Genomic DNA, 22,598 nt, shown 5'->3' with positions numbered 1-22,598 from the left:
AAGAGCATTTCACTGTTGCCCTTCCCCGCCCGCCATCTCAACAGGACTTTCCAAGTAGAGCGATTAACAAGCGTTTGTAATGTTTCATTACTGTAAAAAATGAAAGAAAACAAAAGAAAAGAAAAGAAGAAAATAATAAATAAGTGGCAGCCACTGCGGAAAAGTCGTCTATAAAAGCGAGAAGCCCATAAAGCGAACGCTTCAGTTGAAATTTCAAAGTGTGCACAGCCAGCGGAAAAGTGCATCCACCTGCAAATAGCATCACCAAACTGCACGTGATTGTAATCAGTCTAGTTAGCTGCTGGCGTCCACTTTCCACTCATTAACTGAAAAATGCTGGAGCAGCAGCAGCAGCAGCAGCTTCGTAGCTTGGACAACCAAAAGCAGCGACGTCATCGACGCCTGCAGCTGGACAGAAGGTGCAGCAGGAGCAACAACAGAAGCAGCAGGTGTCGTGCAAACTATTTGCCGGGCCTGCTAATTGTGCTCCTCGTCCTGCTGCAGAACTTTGAGCTGCACATGTGCCGGCAATTGATGGGCGCCGGTGCCGATGTCCACAGACCCAGGGATATGAGCACCATCGAGAAACGCCAGCCCGAAGAGATATTCAGTGCGCCCAGCGATGCGACGACCAACATGGGTTACGATGAGTATCCGGTGAGTGATGGACCTTGGTGTTGTATCTATTCGTACACACTACGTTCAATTGAACTAAGCTCTAAGCTGAACTATTGAATCAAATCTCAGTTTCTAATGACGCCCATTTTTGCAATTTATTAGATCAAGAAAACTTTTCAACTTTTAATTAAATTTTTAGTAGATTTTCAAAAGAAAATTCCTTTTTTTTCCTTTGGAATAATACTGCATTTCAATTAGCAAACATAATTTCCTTCGAAATTCATATACAAATTTTGCACAATAAATTGTTTTTGAAGAGTGGCTAAAATTTTAAATTTAAACCACATTTGACTCTTCAGTGCGGAATAATCAAATATATTATCATTTATTGAAGCCTATTGCCTTTGTCCAACAAAGTGATAAATTAATTTAAAAATTAGTTTATTTTTTTCATGAAAAGTACTAAAATACTTAAATGAATTGAGCTATAAAGTCAAACTCGAAGGGAACTTATACTCAGTGCACACTTCTCCACCCCATTTAACAACTTAAAAACAAAATATTCAAACTCTGCGTGGGCTTTTGGTCAAACCCCAGAAATGCTTCTCGTATTACACAAGAAGTTGTTTGTAATTGTATCTTTTACATTTGATTGCTTGCCCTGCAGGTGAATTTCTTGCTTTGACAACGCTGGGGTGATTCGGCCCATCTCCCACATCCCACCTCCCATCTCCCATCTCACTCTATGTGCCTTTCTCCCTCTCGCAGTTGACGTCACGTTATTTGGCAAAAAAAAATGTCGTTGTAAAAAGAAGTCAAGTCAAGTCACCTTAAAAAAAGTGAATCAGCGTCTGCTAAACGCATAGAAATTGCGTATACGCCAGGCTCAAGTGTTGAAAACTATTTTACAAATAAATTGATCGGGCTTACTTAATAAAAAATGCAGGTTGCTTGAAGTAATTCAAATATACTCCAAACAAAATATATTTGCAGATGTAAATTGTGTTTCTTTGAAACGTATATTTTAAATGTATATAAATGAATTTATTTATTGAAAGTGAATAAATGTTGCTTGGCACTTACAACTTACACAAATTATCAATTTCTTAAAACTAGAATCGTTATTTCTTTAATTTCTCACATAAATTATTCAAATCTTAATTTAAATTGTTAATGGCTAAATATGATTTTGAAACACCAAAGATTTGTTTAAGCACTCGATTATGGGCTATTCCTTAAAACTTATCAAGTATTTTGACATTGTTTGTGGACACAAATTGCTCATAGAAAACTTGACTCTCAATTGCAATACCCATTTTGTAGATGGTGGTGCCAAAAAGGGCTGCTCTGTTGCTGGATCGTCTAATGGTTGCACTGCATCATGCGCTGGAGAACGAACGCGAAGGACATCGCATTGGTGACTTCTATGCCAATAAGAATCTCTTGCAACTAAAACCCACCGAGTTCAAACATGGTTTTGAGCAGCTGCAGCCGATGGAAGACGGTAAAGACTGCCTATACAGATTGTTTATAAATTCTATGATATATTTTAATATATATATATATATATATTTATAAAGGTAACAAGCATACGTCGATGAATAGCCACAACTTTCACATGTATAGCGATGATGATCCTGGCGTGATGATGGATTATGATTTCAAAGATTTAAATCAAATAAATCGCGCAACTGGCGAAACAGTAAGTTGGATATTGAAACCAAAATATGCAATTAAAGATAGCAATTAGCAATGGAGAAATGTGTAAGAAAATTTCAGTTAATGGCAAAGAGCTTTCAGAGAAGAGCCGGCGCTGCAGCTGGCAACGATGCGGCACAATCAACAAATGGCGGCTCAGCGTCAGCAGCGGCAGGATCTATAGCTGGAGCTGGTCCTGGTGCCAGGCGCATCCATCACGTTGCCAATGGAGGTGGTCGCATGTATTGGCGCTGCTATTTCAATGCCGTTAGCTGCTTCTAAACCAGCCAAGCAATCCAGGCCATAAAAAAAAAACAAAAAATATAAAAATAAAAATAAATCAACCAAATCCACCAATTTATGTAGCTCCAGGCTCGGCTCCAGCTTTTTAACACTTAAAACCATCATATTTTTGTGCGTTTCCTTGGCTGCTATGAAAGTTGTTCGCGTGATTAACTGAAATCCTCTGTAAACATGAATTGTAAACTGAAATTTTGTGTAATTGTATTTGTGTCCAAAAAAAACAAAAAAAAAAAAAAAACAACAAACTTATTTCTCTGTATATCGATGCAGCTGTGCACTGCGTAATAAATAAACTAGAAATCAACTTGCTTAGCTTATTCCTCAATCAATAAATTACTATATAGATATATGCATATGTATATATATCATTTGTATAATCCATAAACGTGGGATGTTAATTCACACTGCCTAATATTGATTGGCATGACCATAAAACATAGACTTCATTCAGTCACCCCACACTCATTGCGTTTTATTTTTTGCATGCAACATATTCGTGTCGTATCGGTTTGTTATCAGTGCTTTTAATTCTGGGTGCAAACACATAATACTCTTTGTTGTACTTAGTCGAGATTGGCCGTAAGCGGAAGTAGCACTTTGCGCGTGTTTATTCACTTAGTTATATTGTAATGTGGTGCACTCATTTAATATGCTCACAATTTGCATACACAATTTAAAAATCCCTTTTTTCCGGCATATCAAATATAACAGCACTTGTAGACTTTAAGTTCAATAAGAATATAATAACAAAAAAATAAGAATTATTAATTAAAGCTGAGCCAAATCAAAATATTTTTAATTATAATGTGGTATGTAGGTAAATAGAGCTTTAAAATTAGAAATCTTGATTTTAAATTGATATCTGTCATATGTATATTATACGGAGGCAACAAAGACTTTATAGGTATTTCTGGAACCTTTGAGATAACATACAAATTGTTTATCTACACACTTAAAGTTTTACTTGCAACGTTTGGCCAAAGTCTGCATATTTTATGCATACTATTAATTAAGATGAAGATTTCTAGCTGATACTACTTTGAAATGATTAAACATGATTTTATGCTGAATATTTTACACAAGCAACAAAATCCTCATAGGTATTTCTAGAACTTTCCAGATCCATTAGCAGCAGTTCCCTTTCAAGTTAATTTGAATTTCAACCTGCAACGCTTTATCCTTTTGCCAAGCTCCGCATATTGAATGCAAATCGTATGCGCTGCAAAACTCAAACTCAACTAGTTTCCGGCTTTGAGTAAAGTTCAAAGTGCATATAATTATTAGTTAGTAGCAGTGAGTTCACATCCAAACAACTCCCCTGCCAACCTTTGCTCCCCAACATGCTGATCGTTTTGCGTGTGCAGCGCACGTAAATCGCTTTATGGCCAAGGTTAATTGCCTGTTGCGTCGGCTGCAACAGCCTTGGAGCCAAGTCAAGTGTTACTGGCCAATATGTAAAATTAATGTTGTGTTGCATTACAAATTGATATGAATTTAAGAGCGACGAGTTCGGATGTTAATTGATATTCGAAGTCAAAGATCTGCGAGCTACGTTGCCAAAAATCATAATACTAAAATCGTTTTCTGTTTTTTATTAATAGGCTGATGCCATAAATCAATGTGCCAGCAACATGACGTCACTGATTTGGAGCGCCATCAAGTATGCAACAAGTTTTGTCATATCAACAGGTGACTTTAGTTTTCACCACACAAGCTATCATGCTGTGCAAGTGTGTGTGTGTGGTGAATAATAAGGCGCTTAAGCTGCACGTTGCCCATACGCAATGTTGGAAATACGCAACAACAACAACAACAAGAACAACAACAGCAGCAATTGTTGCAGCAAAGTACGGGAACAACATGTTGCCGCACGCCTAAACCAAGTTAACGTGTTTCCCCCTTACACACACACACGCACACACACACACACACACATAGACAGCGACACCCCCACAAACAACCGCTTGTTAACCCAACACCGTTCCTGCTTCCTGCTGCCGGCATCGCTGTTGCCGTCGCTGCTGTCGTCGATTCGTCTGCTGCTGCTGCTATTTTGTATATAAAGCCGAGCGCTGTGCATAGCCAACATCGAGTTAACAATTTCACTTCTTGGTGTTCACATCGAGCCACAAATAGGCTAACAGGCAAACAAAATTTAACCGTCAATCTCACTGGATCCTCAGTTCCCCAAATTGGACAATTTCACGCAAATAAATAAATAAAAATAAAAGCAGTTATCAGTTTTCGCGCTCGAATTGTTGCCAATCTTATTTGCTTTAGCCAACCATTATCCTTGTATTCTCCTATACAAATCGGTGAGTGTTCGTATTTATTGTATTTTTGGTTTGTATTAACTGTTGGCAGGCTTGCCAGGCACTAATTGATGTATTTATTGGTTAGCCGTGAATTATGTTAAGTGAAATATATTTGAGTTTCTCCCACAAGAAATCGATTGTGATATAAACATATGTGCAACTGAAAGTATTTTCGAAAGGTGTTTTTATGGATTTATTTTTCGTGTGACAAATTAATCTAAGTTTCAGTAATATATCCAAAACATTTTAATATACACGATCTTATTGAAAATACATTGTATTAATATTTAACTATTATAATTTGAGTTTACCTTTCCTGAAAAGAAAAAAATTATTCACTTAATTTTTTTTTTTTTTACAAATCCAAAATATTTTACCTACTTGAAAATATGGGTTTTAATTTGAAATTATTTTGCTAAAACAAATTTTAAAAGTTCAAAATATTTAAAATTTGTAAATTTTAATATAATTTTACTTGTAGGAAAATCGAAAGGAAAAAAAAATATAGAAAAGTATTTTCCTTTACTTAATCGAATATTTTAAGAATTTGGAATAATTACTAAATTTATATTTAACATTTATATTGCCATAATTCTCTTTAAATTGCTCCAATATTAATTGAGGGAGAGTTACTTAAGTTGCTTTATTTTAACAAACAAAGTGCTAAGCTCGTTAATAATTAAATAGTGAATCACAAAGCGTTGTTTTTCTAAGAAAAGGTCTGTCAAAAAGATTGACATTCAGACATTCAGCTGTGTGGAAAATTCACTTTTCATCGCAGTTCAAACTGGTTGACAAATATGGCTAATTAATCAAATGTCTGTGCACCTTTTCGCTTTTGGATAAACTGACATTCATGTGTAGCAATAAAACATAAGAACAAATTATTTATTAGGCCCCAAACGCTAAATCACTGCACATTAGTAAACCAAATTCAGGTGCCTGTTGCTTGGTTAGACACATGGAAATTGCTGGAAATTACTTATGATGTTTTAGAGAAAATTTCGCATTATTTTTTATGGCTTTCGACAATTGCAATTGGCAAAAAAAAATGTTATGTTTCTATTTAGCTGCCCCTTAGAGATTTATTTCAATTGCATAGTTTTTTTTTACCCCATCTTCTTGAGGGATTGTTTGTAAAAACCCACAATCAAATTGCATTTAATATTTATTACATTCCCCCAACAGCAATTTCAGAAGGACAGCTAAATTTAGACTGCCCAACTGATGAAAGCCAAAATTCAGTGTAAGGTTTGAAAAATTGCCAAACAATTGCTGAACTTTAGAAAAAAACATCAAATTAAATTTAAACCTAAGACAGCTTGTAGAAGTTTTAATGATTAATATTAGTTTTGATATATACTATTTAAAACCAAAAATCAAAAGCATTTTTAATTCATTTTTTGAAATGAATCTTTCAATGAGGGACAGCTAACAATGTTATAAGACTCGCAAAATATAATTTTGCTGTGATATCTATTTTTCATATCAATATCAATTATTCTAGTTGTTAAAATCCAAATTTATTGTTATCCATTTAATCGACTAGAAGTTTCAAATTTCAAGGGCTCAGCTAACAAAATTTGCGACAAACACTTAAATTTAATAGACTGCCACATTTGTTTTCCCCTTTTTCGCTTTTGATGCCGCATTTGTTATCAATGTTATCAATGCAATTGGGGCCCCAAAAATCCGTAAATATACCGAGCCGCCAAAGAAATTCGATAGCACATCAGATCACAGAGTATCAAATGAAATTTCGCCCCCAAAAAGCAGGCAACATAAATTAACTTGCAACGGTAAAATTACTAAAAACCATTTCTTGTTTGCCGCTGTTGCCAAAGAAGAAGATGAAAACATGTCACAAGTGCTACTGACACAAGGCGCGGCTCCCTCTCCTTATTCCCCTTGGCCATCAAATATCGTATCGCATGACGGACGCAAATAAATCATAAAATACCCCCAAAGCCCAAAAGCATATTTATATATACTTGAAGCGATGCAAAACTGAACTCAACTGTAAAATAACGTTTAAAAACGAGAAACGAAAAAAGGCAAAGAGAAACGAACTGAATTTGAGAACAGCCGTTGCCAGGAGCTACGCATAATCCTACGTTTAATCCTTGTGTGTGGCAGAGAAAATGCTGCACGTGAAAATTGCATTTGCTGCACATCGCTGAACGATTATCCATCTCTTTTTCGCTCTGTAGTAGCTCGGGCCGATATTAAGTTTCCAATTAACATTGCAGCGTTATTTATCGGCCACAATAAAAATGTCCTGATTATGTTCAGTCCGCTTCCCTCCCTCTCGCTGCCTCCCCCTCTCCCTCGCAGGCTTGTTGCTTTATTATTCCATTTGGTCTCTCAGTTGACTACCGTACACTGTTTGCCAACGCCCCGAGCACAACCAGCACCAACCCCTCCCCCCCCATTCCACATTCCCCCCACACACACATTCTTTCTCTTATTAGTTTAATTTATTGCAGGCCCGCCGGAACCCAAAGCAGCCGGCAAACTGTAATACTGACAGACTGCGCCGCAGCCAACTGTTAAACTAGTTGCTTTCATATATTTTTTATTTATTTTTTTTCCTCTCTATCTGCACATCAAACATTTTAATCCCCCCCCCCCCCTACACCCCTCCCTCATTTATGATATGGCATTATAATTATCTATGCCTCAGGTATTAACTATCTGATGTATGAATATCCCTTCTCCCCCCTCCACAAAGCACTCATGTCACACACATTTGTTGTTGTTGCACTTTTATGGTAGGCTTAAGGTCTATCCAGGTATCTGTGCTGTGTACATTGCGTAATAAATATGTAGAATAGCACCAGCTATAGTTCTAATCAGTTAAAATATGAGTTGTCAAGTGTTAATTTTTCAGTGAAATTTCAGTATACTTTATACTTTTAGTGCGACGTTACATTTTTATACCCTGAACCCATTAATAAGGTTGAAAAGGGTATAATGAATTTGAGCTGAGTTATGTAACCGTAAAGATATAGTCTTCCAATGTCTGATATAGGATATTTAGTACCTGTGCAAGCAACTTACTTAAAAGAATAGCATCTAAAATTTGAGCAATTAAATGATATGATTGCGCTGAAGAATAGGCTACATAAAATATTTTTACTATCAATTCAAAGATGGTATTTAAAAGTCAACTTCGATGAAAATTTATAAAGAAACAATAGTTTTTTTTCAGAAAAATAATTGGATGCAAATGTCTGAGAAATTAACAATATATGCCACATATACTTTGGATATATATATTTTAGAATTCTTAAATATCTGCTGGCTTCAAATTTAAGTTGACATTTCTAAAATTGTAGTTCTGCGAAGATTCTATTCGCATTTCTACTATTTCAAATTTGAGTAGATGTAAAGCAGACATATCCTAGCAAGTCCTAGACTAATCCAGTAGCTCTTTGCATATCCTGGTCACATTGTAAAAAATGCAAAGCCATAAAAAGACATATTACGCAGCTGCCACAAGATGTTACTGCAACATTTTATGGGGTCCAACAGGAGCAGGATGGCTACTCGAATGTGTGGCACGTTGAAGCTGTTTCGCGAAACTCATTAGCATTTACTGCTTGCTTCATTGCGTTTTGGTTTCGCGATTTTTGATGCACTCATTGCTGAGGTGTGTCCTTATCCTTAGCCCACTCGATGTACTTAGCCCTGTACCTGTTGCAAGCTGAGAGCAATGCCTAATAACCAACGATTTATGGACTGATGATAAGTTATTCATATTTGTTTGTCGGTTTTGATGTCACCCACAAACCCAAATGATGTCATTATGGAGTGCCGTAATTAGGCGATGAATCCGCGATTAAAACAGTGCCTGCAAATTGCTTGCCACACATGAATAAAATTCTGTTTACCATTTCCGAGTTCCTGCATTGATTCAATGCTTATGTAAACCGAGTCGAGTCCTGATTACAATTGCACTTCTTGCTTTTGATTTATATTTCGTTTCGTTTCGTTTCGTTTCGTGTTGTCTCCCATGGTGTGTGTAATTAGTGACGTCATGCTGTTATCCTGTCTGGGCATGTCCTTTGAAGTGCAAACTAAGTTAATTGCTTGCATTATGCATTGAGATAAATGTCTTATTTGTTGCATAATTCATCTGAAAGCCCAGTTTGGTTGCCGCTTCAACTTTACATTTGATTTACATCAATTTAATAAGGTTAATTAGTAATTCTGATATTAATTATTGCAGAAGGCGTTTCTGAGCACATTTTCAATAATATTGTGTGCTTTAAGTGTTTGCAAATTATTCCAGTTGAGCCCGTTGCCATTTTTAATGTGCAATTTGTAATTAACACTAATGTGTTAATTTGATTTCCTATCTAATTTTCAAGCCTCAACTTAATATTTTAGAAGAATCAATAACATCTAATATATGCTGCTATCAACTATCCACATCGATCCATGTGCAACTAGCAATTAATTACTTACCCAATTAGATCGATTGATTGAGTGGCCAACTTGGCCTCTTAAATAGTTGTGGCCACAACGCTTGTGGCAACAGTTTCGGAAATGCTAGCAACGCGTAAAGTTCAACGTTGGCTCTACGAGATCCACGCTTACTTTTCGATATTTATCGGTGTCACAAGCTATCGCTATGATTACGTCCTGAAACGATACACAAATACGAAATGGACACAATTGATTGCCACCTTGGCCAATTTATGTGTTATCGTGATCGTCATGATGGATCTATACGATCTATACGCGACCAACATGATGGAAGATGTTGCAGACATTGCTCTGAGTGTGGAGGGGTTCATAAATAATTTGTTTTGCCTGCTGCGTGTCCTGCAGCGTATTCCCAGAGAGCGAGCCACCTATCAAATTGTCGAGGAGATGCGCCGAATGCGACACATCTATCGGTATCGATGGCCACGCCAGGATTTGAGCGACCTACATTTGGATCGCATTTACTTGGCCAGGAATTGTATTATGTGGCTGACGGCTGCCATCCTAATGGTCTTCATGATGTCCTTCTGTACTAATCTGGCCTCAATGATACAGCATCCGCTGCTGGAGCGAATATTTCTGGTGCTCTATGTCCTGGCCTTTGAGGGCCAAAATGTGACAATGCATTTGCTTTTTCTGATCAGTTGGCGCATTTGTCGATGGTTTGAGCGCCTTAACGGACGCATTGAGCACCTGATCAAAGGGAATTCAGCTGGGGACACACTGGAACTGCATCATCTGAGCAGGCAACACTGGCAGCTGGCGAGGCTTGAGGATCGCCTCCTAGCAGCCTACGGTTTCATTCTAATGACCTATCGATTTGGTGTAATCATCTCGGCAGCTAGTTTGGGTTATTATATTACCAAAATGCAGTCGCTCGATAATCAGATGATCAGCATTGCACTGTTTGGTTTCATTATCCTAGATGGCTATGTGCTTGATCTGATGGCGCAGTGGATAATGCAAACTCATCGCAAGACTTCGTGGCTGCTCCGGCAACAGCATGATCTTCGCCATCCAGATGAACAATTTTCCCGTGGGGTAGTTACCATCACTTCGTATCGATTGCATTTACTTCATTCCGATTTCTTTCAGTGTGATCTCTTGGCACTGCAAATCGCCTGTTTTCCACAGAAGCTTAAGCTTTATGGCCTCAATTCTAGTGGAAAAGTAGCTTGGCTACGCAGCTGTGTTCTCAGTTTCAGTTGGATGATTGTTCTCCTTCAATATGGCATTGCAGCGGACCGTAAAAAATGAAGATACGATTCTCAACATGCTACAACAACTTGAGTACAACAACTCGGATTCAGAATGTTAAAGGACACACACATTTGCAGGCTCAATAAGTTGAACTATTTACTTGCAAATTTAAAATATAGAGATGCTTAAAATAAATATATATAAATGATTAAAATGGTAGAGTTTAATCCAAATCTATATTTATACAAAACGCTTCTAACCATTTGAACTTGCTGAACAAGTCACTAACTGAAATAACTTTAAATAACATTTTATTTGTTCTATTTTTAGGTAAAATTTAGTGGCTCTCGCCAAACTGGTTAACTTAACTTTTCCACAAAAACAGCTGTGCGAAAGTTGGCTCCGAACTAAAATTGCACAATGCGTAATCATCGAACACAAAGACAAAAACCGTATTTAAAAACAGAAAACACTGAAAACATTTCAAGGCCTTTTGTGTGTCGATTCGTATCTTGAATCACGTCACAGCAAATTCAATTACACTTTGAAAACAGTCTATTTTGCCATCTGTTGTTGTTTTTGTTGCTGCTGCTGCACGCTTGCACGTTGCATGTTGCAGGTTGCAGGTTGCAGGTCACAGTTTGCACTTTGGTGCCTCTATTGTGTTCATATTTATGTTCAAGTTCATATCCGATTTTAATTGCGGAAATGCACTTTTGCCTGGCAACCTGGCAACCCTCCCAGCCTCCGTCGCCTTCAGCCCCGCCCTGCATCAACTGGCATGCGAGTCACGTTTGTGGCAACAAGTGTTCAGTTTCCGTTTACACTTGAGCTCCATTGCAATGAGCTGTTATCCTTGTTGCCGTTCTAAATCAGCTTTGTCCTTTAACAAAGACTAATTTGGGATTATTTTACAAGTGAAATGCACAACTCAGTTTCCAAATGGGAAAAATGGAATGTGACTGAAAGGAAGAAAAATACAATTTTATAGCGTTTAAGTTACTTAATCGAAATCAAATTCGCTTCGTCATATATTCGTTATTAAATAATATTTGAATAATGTGAATCTATTCATTGTATTCATAGTTTGCCCATTGTGAATCTATATCTAACAAAATCGGCTCACAAACTTTCTCTTAATCTTAAAATTCTCAAATGGTTTGCAATGGTCAAAAACTTGCTGTTAAAAATATTTATTCAAAATGCTTCAAAAGTGACTAGTTTAATTCCTTTGTAATATTTGCTAAGCTCTCGTTTTTTTTTTTCGTTCTCATTTTAGTTCAAGCTCAACCACAAAACAACATGATGAAGTCTATGCAAATTCTGCTGTGCTACGGTCTGCTGTTGACCATGTTCTTTGCCCTGAACGAGGCACGACCCTCGACGGGCGAGGCAGCTGCTGTAAGTATAGCTAAAATACCCAAGCAAAGTTCTACTTAACTGATTGTATATGTTGTACACAGGATACGGATGGAATGGAGACTCCGGATGCTGAGGATGTGCGTGGTGCCTTTTCGGGCTATGAGTTGCCTGCTCAGGCCATTTATCCCAACATTCCCATGGACCGCTTGCAGATGCTGTTCGCACAGTACAGGCCCACGTAAGTTTTGGCATATTGATCGCTGATAGTTTATTTACTCAATTGTTGGCTATATGGGGAATTTTGTGATTCGTTTCCAGTTACAGCGGCTATCTGCGCACACCCTCCTATGCCAACATGAACGAGTTGTACCGACTTCCAGAGAGCAAGCGTCAAGTGAGATACCGACAGTGCTACTTCAATCCCATCTCCTGCTTCAGGAAGTAAATCTCTTCAGCTTCGATCTGAAACCATAGCACAACCAACACAAACAAACAACAAAAATAAAAAGAAAAAACAACAAAAAATGACAGCCCTATTGATAAATTAACATTTCAAACACAAAACAAATATTTAAAATTAGCATAATTCCAAAATGCCAATATTTAGTGCGGTTAACTAAAGTTAAGACTCCAAATTATATAAATGTCTATTAACATTGTTATATGATACACGAAAAATGCTTCATTGTAGTTTAAAAACAAAAAAAAAAACATATTAAAAAATATATATAATATATATTAATTAATAAACTTGCACATAAATTAAATTTATGTTTTTTCGCACATGGTTTTTGTTTTTATTTAAAAAAAAGAAAACTTATGCTTGCATATGGTGTGGTAAAATAATATACAAAATATAAAAATATACAAAATATACTAATATATTGAAGAAAGAAAGAAAACTGCAATTTCCTTTTGTAAATTTAATGTTTCAGCTATTGTATAATACATAAAGGACACATGAATAGAGTCAAACACTTATAAAATCTATCAATGTAAAATATGAAACTATTAATAAAGTTATACTATATTTAAAATAATTAAATGCACAACTTTAATTTCTATAAATCGCTTTCAGTTTGTTTCACAGTTGATTTTAGTAGGCTCTAAGTAATTGTCTTAGTAGTTATCTGGCAGTAGGATTTCTATAAAATCTAGATTTCCAGTTGATCCCAGCTATAATTTATAGTCCGTATCACTGACTATATTTTATATCGATTTCTCATATAGCCAATTGCCTCCTCTCCAGCAACTTGTGTTCCGCATTAACTTCACATCGATCCATTTGGAGTACCAAACGATTGGGTGTTGAGATCTTGTAGTGCCCATGGCGTCTATATCGCTCCTCGATGCGCAGCGAGGTGGCCATCACAAAGATGGAGAACACCAATGCAATCAGATATCGAACAACCAGCATTTTACTATATTTGCGATTGTGTTGCGTATACCTCAAAGATTCGACTGTGGCCTACTCAATTGCGGATCGTGACTTTTATAGCCAGAAGTGCTCAGATATCAGGTAGCTGAACAGTTTTCTCAATGTTTCCCGAGTTTTCCTGCTAAGCTGCTTGGCTGCTCTTTGATTTTGTATACTCTGATTCTAAATTTACATCTTACTGATGATTTGCTGTAAGACGCATAATTTTTACGGAATCCATTTAAAGTGGGTAAAATATTAGATTGAAGTTGAAGCACAAGGAAATGTCTCCAAATGGAAAGTGAAGATATTTATGCACAGATAATTATATATATTGGAAAATAAGTAATTCAGATGAGGTTTATTTAATTTGATCGATAATCTATTTCCGAGAAATTGTCAGGATATATTCTAATTAATATGTGTCATGCATTAACATTTTAAATTTTGCTAATCAATATGAGTTGATCATATTTTCCATTTAATTTCACTTCCAAACTTATTTTTATATTTTACATTCTATGCAAAAACATATAAAATTTTGTGAACAGTCTAAAATCCATTGCCAATATTTTTGACCTGAAACGTTTTCCATTTTACTACTTCGGATTTTTGGAAAAGTATTGTTTGTGTGTGTGTGTGGCGCAGCTTACGCGAATTAAATACGCTAATCCATTGGCAATTTTCACTTCCTGCACGAATAATGCAAATCCCGGCACTCAACAATATCCACTCAATGCCAGCTGTAAGCGGCACCGGCCTGATTTGCCCGTCAACAATGTAGATGTGTCTGTGTGTGTGTAATAATTGTGGGCATCATCAGTGGATGGCTGAACTGCTAACTGATGATGGCAACGAGTCATTGGCTGCCTCATCAGGCAACAGTTGCAAAGATGTTTCCAAGAAGCCGCCGCCTATTCGCTTTCGCTGGCGACCCTCGCTGATATTTTATGATGCAGCGCACCGCGACGCATTTAACCATTAGACATTTTAATTGTTAATTTTTTGCAAAAAAAAATTTAAATAATGGATACGCTGCAGGCAGAGGATGGTAGGCGCTTCTCTCCATCGAGCGCTACCTGCATTTATTATCTGGCAATTCCTGGCCCGACTGCAGCCGTTGCACCAGTCTCAGTCTCCAGTCTCAAGTGCCATCAACGTAAAAACAAGTGGCAACAATTTTCTATAAATTGCATTTGTGCAAAATTAAGTTCAATCTTGGCAGAGCGGCAAGCGGCAACTCCAACTCCACGTCCAAGTCTAAGTCCAAGTCCAGGTCCAGTTCAGTTCAGTTGAGTTCAGTTCAGCTGCAGAGCTGCCGATCTGTCCAGTGTCCGGTAGCCGCATCCGTTGCACTTCATCGCTGCTGGAGTAGCCAAACTCCATTAACTTTGCAATTGGCCACCATAACTTTTAGATGGCTAGTTTGCCTGGCCACCTCTGGGGTGGGGCTGGCAGCGGGGTGTTGCCACAGAGAAAGGAAGCCAGGGAACGGGCGGCAGCCACATCCCATCAGCAGCAGCAGCAGCAGCAGGCACATCGCTTGTTAGTTTTTGCGCCAGATCGTTTATAATAATTCGTATGCGAGTCATGTCATGGCCCCTAAAGTGTATCTGCGACTGCGCCGTCGACTTTTTCAAACACGACGTCGCATATCTGTATCTACGAGTTTGCTGCCTGGCCTGGCTCCCTGCCTGGTTCCCTGCCTGGTTCCCTGCCTGCCTGCCTTGCTGCCTGCCGGACTGCTTGGCGTTGCACAGTGCAACAAAACCAAACTTTTTTGTGTATAAAATAATGATTGGGCGAGGCATGTTTGGTCAACTTGGGAGGGTCTTTGAAAGTGAGTCCTTTTCATAGTTTTCACACAACAATTATTGAAGTCACATAATATTTAAACTTTGTATCAAATTACTTGCAATGTCTCAAATCGGTTTCGAAACTTTAACTATTTTTAGTTAAGCATCTGAATCTTAAACTGAAGCAGTTTTCAAGTCCCCTTCAACCACTCAATTTTTAACATAGTTTTGCTCTGATTTTTTTCATTTATTATATTTAAGACAGAATCAGGAGCGATTATCTTAGCTATATATTAAAGATAAATACACATTTTTGTAGACTGGACTAGATATAGTTGTCCGATGCTGATAGTTTTTTGTCCAAATAGGAATTCAATTTCATTTCATCTTTTATATTTTTTCTTTCAAAATTTCATATTCACAACTGATTTTTTTGCCAGCAACAAACTGTTTTCAGTCCATAGTGTGTTGGCCTGGCCAACAACACTGTGCGCTCTCTCTCGCTCTTGCAGTCAATCGCTCTTTCGCTCTGATCTGGTCAACTATGCAACCGCTGTCGAGGTTGGAGTCGCAGCCACCGCCCCGTTGCATGTGGCTTGCCTCTTGACTCGGCTGCTGATCTTGCGCCCATTTTGGTGCGCATTGCTTTGGGTCGCCACCGGTTCGATTGCAGCTCCTCCAGCGCCATTCCTCGCCGCCCGCCCCACCAGCGCCGCCTGCTCCATGTTTAACCACTTTATGTGCGCTGTGGTTGCGCTGCGGCATTCGCGTTCTATTGGTAAAAGGAAGTTAGAAAATGCTCTGAATTCATGTGGGCACTGGCGCTGGCATTTTTCAGCTTCAGCTGATTGCGGATCGCCAGCGAGGAAAGTTGCCTCCGAACGGTTCAGCTTTGGTTGGTCTCTGCCTGTAGAAGTTGGTTGGTTTCGCAAAACTAAGCAAAACTGAGCCATAAGCTGACAGTCATATCAAGTTTTACAATTAACCTACCCTCTTAATATGATAGCAATCTACTTACAGATGTAGATAAATATTATTAATACTTTAAGCTTTCAATATATTTAATATGTTTTTCAATTATTCTTTAAGAATTAAAATTGGCCCAGTTTTCTTAAAGATATGAAATATTCGAACGGAAATTCTGGGAGCAAATGAAATTAAATGGGAATTGAACTGAAATTACTCAGGAATTAAATATAAAGTATTGGAAATGTGGAGAGTCAGTCCTAACTAAAATCGAAATAAAAATAGATTCCGCTTTCACAAAGAGGAAAGGAGTTGAAACTATTTGAATTACACTTTTATTGATGTCGAAAATGTGTAGAAAATAAATCTTACTGTTAAAGTTTTCTTTTTAATATTATTAATAACATTTACATATTTACTAACCTTTAGTTTCAAACTGAACCCCAATATTTAACAAGCTTTCATTTCAAATTGTGGCCCAATATTCTTTATAAACTTTAGAAATACTAATACCCATCTTATTAATAACAAATAATTAATAGTCCCTGTGGTTTTTGGGAGCAACTCATCTGGAAATTTGAGGATTAAGAAAAACTTGCTCTAGAAATGAAGTTCGTGGACAGGTATGGAAATTGTTGACCTTGATTTTCGCCACTTTTTTTATAAGCTTTTCTTTCCAATCCGACATTTTCCAATCTAAATATGACAAGTAAATTTGTAGCCTTTACCGCTGGCCAAATCAAATATTGCTGCTAATCGAGAGCCAGACACTGAGATAATTATTTTAAATGTTGTGTTTTGGTTTTTGTGAATTGGGTGCAGGTTGAAAGATTTAGCTGGCCGAGTCGCGAGTCGCCACAAAAGGGCAAGCAAGCGACAAAATTGCGGCTGCAGCAAGAAATATGAAATTCCAGCAGCTGCGGGACACTTGAGGTGGTCAAGGCGGAACCCAACAGCAACGATTGCCAGCTAACCGGTAGTTGTTGCTGTTGTTGTTAGTTGTAGTTGTTGTTGTCGTTGTTGTTGTTGCTGTTGTTGTTGGTGGCTCTCTAGACTTTGGCGGCGTCGTCTTCGCGGTCGTCGTCACCATGTCGTCGCTCTGGACATTGCCAGCAATGTTGCTCTTATTTCAGAACATGAACAACAACAGCAGCAAGCAGCAGCACCAGCAGCAACAACAAGTTGCATCGTTTGTACGGGTCGCAAGAATGCCTTAATTCAGGAATTTAATGAAAAATGCTCTATGAAGCGGACCAGCAAATTAAAAAAAGGAAAAACTTTTGCACAGAAGCAACAGCAACAGTCGCAGCAGCAATAGCAGCAGCAGCAGCAGCAGCAGCAAAAAGGTTAAAATTAAAATCAACGCAGCAACATCATTGGAGAACTCTCGGCTCCCGGGCAAACACTTGATGGCTTTTTGCACAAAACTGACAGTGTGAGATCGGTGGCAGGTGAGCTGAAACTGTTGCACAGTTGAACAGTTCTTCTTGTTGTTGTTGCCAGCCTCTGCTGCTGTTGCTGCTGCTGCTGTTGTTGTTGCTGTTGTTGCTGTTGCTGTTGCGCGTTGTAAATTACATTTTCCAAATGCTTTTGCCATGTCGTACCAAAAACCCATGTACATATGTGGAATCAGGCCGAACTCCTCCCGACTCCTGCCTCCTGGCTTCCGTTTTGATTTGGAACACTTGTTGCTGTTTGCTGCTTATTGCTGGTTGCTGCTGCTTGTTGCTGGTTTGCTGCTTGTTGCTTGTTGCTGCCGGTTGCCGTTTGCTTATTGCTGCTGGTTGCTTCTTGCTTATTGCTGCTGGTTGCTGCTTGCTGCCTTTGCTTTAGGATTTGTCCTGCCGCATTGCAAATTCCTTGGGGATGTGTAAACACGCACACACACACACACACACACACACACACACACACACACACACATACACACACACACACGCACACACACACACACACACTCGCACACACACACACACACACATGTTGCTGTGGCGTCTTTTTCAGCTTCTGTTCTTGCTTTTGTTTGTGATTATGTTGTTGTAGTTTGTACAGATTGTTGTTGATTTGAGTGTTGATTGTTGTTGCAACATAATGCGGTAGGTGGGCACAGAAAAGGCCATCTCGCCTTTGATTAAAACCGAATCAATTATATTGTGCGTGTTTCGAGTGTGAATTGTGGCTGCGGCTCTTTAGACATTTCTATATATATTCATTTATTATTCAATGCGTGACTTAAGCGCCGATTTAATTGGCCTCAATACGAATATACAGAATCTTATGGAAGCTAGTAAATTACCTTAATTCTGGCCAACACAGGTAAATGCCTTAGATTTGATTTGATTTTAACCCACTCACTTTCGTTGTTCTTGCGTTAAATAAACAAATAAATAAATATGAACGATTTCTAATAAATATTGTTGAAACTTACACAAATTAAATATGTTAAGATATTCAAAGTAATTCACAAACAATTTTGGGCCTTTTTTGAATGATTTTTTTTCTTTGTTTGACAAGCGGCAAATAAACAACAAAATATATTAAAAATACAAACCAAAGATTAAAGATAAATAAACCAAAATCTACTTTAGAGATACAAAAATAAAGTTCAATTTGCAATTATTTATTTTGATGTATATTTAATATAAAAGAAAAATGCAAAACTTAAAGCTATGTCACAATTTGTATAAGTTTTTAATCTTAGTCTAAACTTTGAAGTTTTAATACATTGCCTCCGGTTCGATGATCTCGTAGGTGGACAACGGCATCACCTCGTTGCTCAGATAGTTGCCGCCACCGGTTGCCATTGGATAGAAGTTGTAGAAGCGTTGCAGAAATGAGCTGCGCCACAGCTGAGCTGTGGGAGCCGCTTGAGGAGGAGCAGCGTAATAGGCCCGTCTCTGTTTGTAGAAGGCGCCACCGACCACAGGTGCAAATTGTTGCATTGCATCATTGTTGCCATAGTCATCATCGACAATCGTTTCCTGGGAGGTGACCTCATTCGCAGCGGAGTCGTCAGCGATAAGGGGGCGTGCCAAGCAGCCACAGAACAAAACGCTGGCGAGGCACAGCAGCACGGAAATTGACTTCAAGCTGGACATCTTAGCTGCTTGACAGTTGTTGAGGGAATATCTATCCAAATGGCAGACGGGCTGCGTTTTATACTGATGCAGGTAAACACACATTTATTGGTGGCTTATGCGCGGGCGTTAAGCGATTTCTAATGATGCCATTCGGGATATGGGCAGCTTAACTGGCAGCTGCAGCAGCAGCAGGAGCAGGATTTACCTGAATACTCTGAGAAATTTCAGAAAATCAACAAAGGCAGATTTCCCTTTAATCATCAGAAAATGTATTAGTAAAACAACCAAGTTTTCTTATCTGTGGATTATTGTTTAGCTAAGTTTATAAGTTATTATAAATTATTATATATTATATATATAAAGTTATTATAAATTGTAAAAATAATTCAACTTTAGCAAAAACATACAACATTAAAAAAAGTGGGGCTGCTTAGATATTTGTTTCTAAAAAATGAAAAAAAAATTAAAAGTATTCTCAAAAATCTGTTTCATAAAATTAAAAATATTTTTGAAAAGCATAAGTAAATATAATATTTTTATATAATATATACCCTGTACACAAATTGACTTAAATGTAAAAGGTACTTCTAAAATCCAAAAATCAATTTCTTTTCTTAAATGTTAAAGCATTTTTTTAATGTTTTTTTTAGTGCAGTTTGTTAAATAAAATTCAAAATATGATCAGACTTTTAGAGAATCAACAAAGGCAGATTGAAAATTGAATATATTTCTAAGAAAAATACAAAATATTTCAATATTTGGTTTTTTAGAGGGTATTTCTAAAATACAGAAATCGGTTTTCTAGTTCTCAAAGCGACTTTCTAAATAGTAGGGAATATTTATTGTTTTTTTTTTTCTGAGTGCAGTTTGCTGTTGCTTGTTAGGCTCTAGATAAAGTCACTTAAATGCAAATCTTGAGTAGCTGAAGTTGCCTGCTGTTGCATTCAGTCAATGCATCAATGCGTTTCATGTTAATCAAACAGCGAAATCCATCAACAGGTGACACAGCAACAAGTTGTTGCTGTTGCAGGTGGAGGCTACAAACCCAATTCCAATTCCAATTCCAACTCCAAACCCAATCCCATCCCAATCCCCAGACATGTCAGTGCGATAATGGTGCTGCGTCTAAAAACAACTTCATTCACAAAAATCGGACGGAAAAAAAGAGCGAAAAAGAAAAAAACCCAGTCGAAGAAGCAACCAAAGGAAGCGAGTCCCATTAAAAATATCTTGTGGATGCCAAAGAGCTAAAGATACAAACGACGACGATGACGATGACGACGACGACGACGACGATGATGATGACGGTGGGTGTGCAGGAAGGGGTAGACAACCACAACAACAACAAGGCAAAGCCAAGGCAGCTACTTGACTACTTGGCTACTTCTTCTACTTTGCCACAAAACAGCAGCTGCGGGGGCGGCACAAAGGGGGCTGGACTAGCAGGCAGCAGGCAGCAGGCAGTAGGCAGGCGCAGCGTGGATAACGCTTGCAACATACGCCTAATGCCACAGACATCGACATCCGCCATTTAACTTCTTAACCCCCCAGTGGCTTTTGTGCCTAAATTTATGCACACACATGTTCCTACATCAAAATCTCTTGAATTTTTAATGCAACATCTTTTTATATCTGCTGAATTTTTTAACGTTAATGTTAAATGACCTCAGCGAGATGTTCTTAATGAAACAGTTTGCAACAGCATTTCCTGATGTGCTTAAATATAATATGGCTTAAAAACAAATAAGATTATGGTTCAAGTTAATAAATTAATAAATTATATTTTAAGAAAAATATAAGTTGGAAATACATAATAATCTTAAATAACTATCATAAATAAACTAATATATGCATAGAAATCTATTTAAAATTATAGAATTTAATTGGAAAATTAAAAATAAAATCAAAATTTTCTTAGTTTTTCATTGGTGAATATTCTTCAATTATTATTTAATTATTTTGCTTAAAGCAATTTTTAAATGAAAACCACAAAAAAATAAATCAAATCAATAAAATTAATTTGTTTGAATTATATTAAATATTTGTATAAAGTTTATATGCAAGATTTGATTAACTGATGGGAAGAGATGGCAGGTGTTTTGTAGCCCCGTGACCCATTGTGGGGTTAAGGTGAATCGCGTCTAGGCTGCTGCGCAGTCGCGACTGTCTACATTTGTCTGGCTGCCGTTGCCGTTGCCGCTGCCGTTGCAACGTTTGTTGTTTCTCTTGTCTCATTGGATTGCTGCTGTTGCAGCTTTTGGCCAGTGGACGGCAGTCGGCTCGATTATTGGACGTCCAGCTTTCAATTTGCAACATAAAGCATCTTCATCGTGGGCCGCATGAATGGGCACTGCAAGGGGAAAATGTGTTGTGGCGCAGTGGTGGCAGCCGGCAGCAGGGGGGCAACATGCTGCTGGTACAGGTGGGGCGTGGGTTGGTTGACTGACTGGCTGACTGACTGACTGCATTTTGGCATTGGCAGCAGGCACTCAGGCGTGCCGTGGCAGTAGTCGCTGACCTTTATTGATTGCTGTTTGACCTCGCCAGCAATCGTTGGTGTTGTTGTTGCTGTTGTTGTTGTTGTTGTTGTTGCTGTTGTTATTGTTGCTGCTGCATCTGCAGCCATTTGTACTTGACCGATCGTAGGCATAGATTAAGCAGCAGCGACGGCGACGGCAACTGCGGCGTCGGCAGCAGTAGTAGCAGCAGCAGCCGCAGCAGCCTTTTGCAGTTGCAGTTTTGCTATTTTACTTTGTGCCTTTTTGCGCAACCTTCATTGTTACCTCGTCATCATCATTGTTGTTGTTGTTGTTGTTGCTCCATTACTTCGCTCATATCAGTTAATTTATATGCGTTGCCATCTCTCTTTCTCTCGCTCAATCTTTGGCGCTCTCTTTGCTGCTTCCTTTTGATGTGTTTAGTCTAAGGTCGTTGTTGACTGACAGCAGAGCCAGCGGCAGCAGAAGCCGTCATTGACGCATTTTCTTCAACTTAGCTCCATTTGTATTTGCATGCTGAGTGCAATCATTGAAAAGAGAAGCAACAACAACAAGTAAACAATGCAAAGAGCAAAGAAATCACAGCACACTTTCAGCTTTGATGATGCTTCATGGCTCCGTGCTTTGTTTGACAGTTTCTATTAGCAGCAACTGCAGCAGACGTCAACGTTGATGTTTTGTTTTTGATTTGAGCAGTGCTCGAATGGAAAAAGTGTGGAAAGATTATGTTTATCAAAATTGTAGGCTGGTAATATTTAGAAATATGTTGGAAATATGTAGAAACTGAAGTGTAAATTATATCAAAACATTTGTAAATTATAACAATTTTACTTATGCGACACGTCAAATACTAT

General features: G+C 38.0%; 4 protein-coding genes across 4 annotated transcripts; 2 read left to right on the top strand and 2 right to left on the bottom strand.

Moving 5' to 3' along the window:
* The first annotated feature begins 333 nt into the window (after positions 1-333).
* On the top strand, positions 334-2,769 carry LOC6561698. The gene is made up of 4 exons (XM_032735856.2): positions 334-657; positions 1,942-2,123; positions 2,236-2,320; positions 2,398-2,769. Exons 1-4 carry the CDS (start codon positions 334-336, stop codon positions 2,596-2,598), a joined length of 792 nt encoding a protein of 263 aa, XP_032591747.2. The 3' UTR covers positions 2,599-2,769.
* A 1,937-nt stretch (positions 2,770-4,706) lies between these two features.
* Positions 4,707-12,516, top strand: LOC6562673. The gene is made up of 4 exons (XM_032736153.1): positions 4,707-4,934; positions 11,905-12,026; positions 12,089-12,225; positions 12,306-12,516. Exons 2-4 carry the CDS (start codon positions 11,928-11,930, stop codon positions 12,430-12,432), a joined length of 363 nt encoding a protein of 120 aa, XP_032592044.1. The 5' UTR covers positions 4,707-4,934; positions 11,905-11,927; the 3' UTR covers positions 12,433-12,516.
* A 693-nt stretch (positions 12,517-13,209) lies between these two features.
* Positions 13,210-13,404, bottom strand: LOC6562674. The gene has a single exon (XM_001988908.1). It carries the CDS (start codon positions 13,402-13,404, stop codon positions 13,210-13,212), a length of 195 nt encoding a protein of 64 aa, XP_001988944.1.
* A 5,479-nt stretch (positions 13,405-18,883) lies between these two features.
* Positions 18,884-19,378, bottom strand: LOC6562675. The gene has a single exon (XM_001988909.2). It carries the CDS (start codon positions 19,346-19,348, stop codon positions 18,884-18,886), a length of 465 nt encoding a protein of 154 aa, XP_001988945.2. The 5' UTR covers positions 19,349-19,378.
* Between the last annotated feature and the right edge of the window lie 3,220 nt (positions 19,379-22,598).

This window comes from Drosophila grimshawi, unplaced genomic scaffold (genome assembly GCF_018153295.1).
Source record: "Drosophila grimshawi isolate 15287-2541.00 unplaced genomic scaffold, ASM1815329v1 contig_1377, whole genome shotgun sequence".
NCBI lineage: Eukaryota > Metazoa > Arthropoda > Insecta > Diptera > Drosophilidae > Drosophila > Drosophila grimshawi.
The sequence above is the reverse complement of the archived record's forward strand: the minus strand, read 5'-3'. Positions and strand labels throughout refer to the sequence as shown.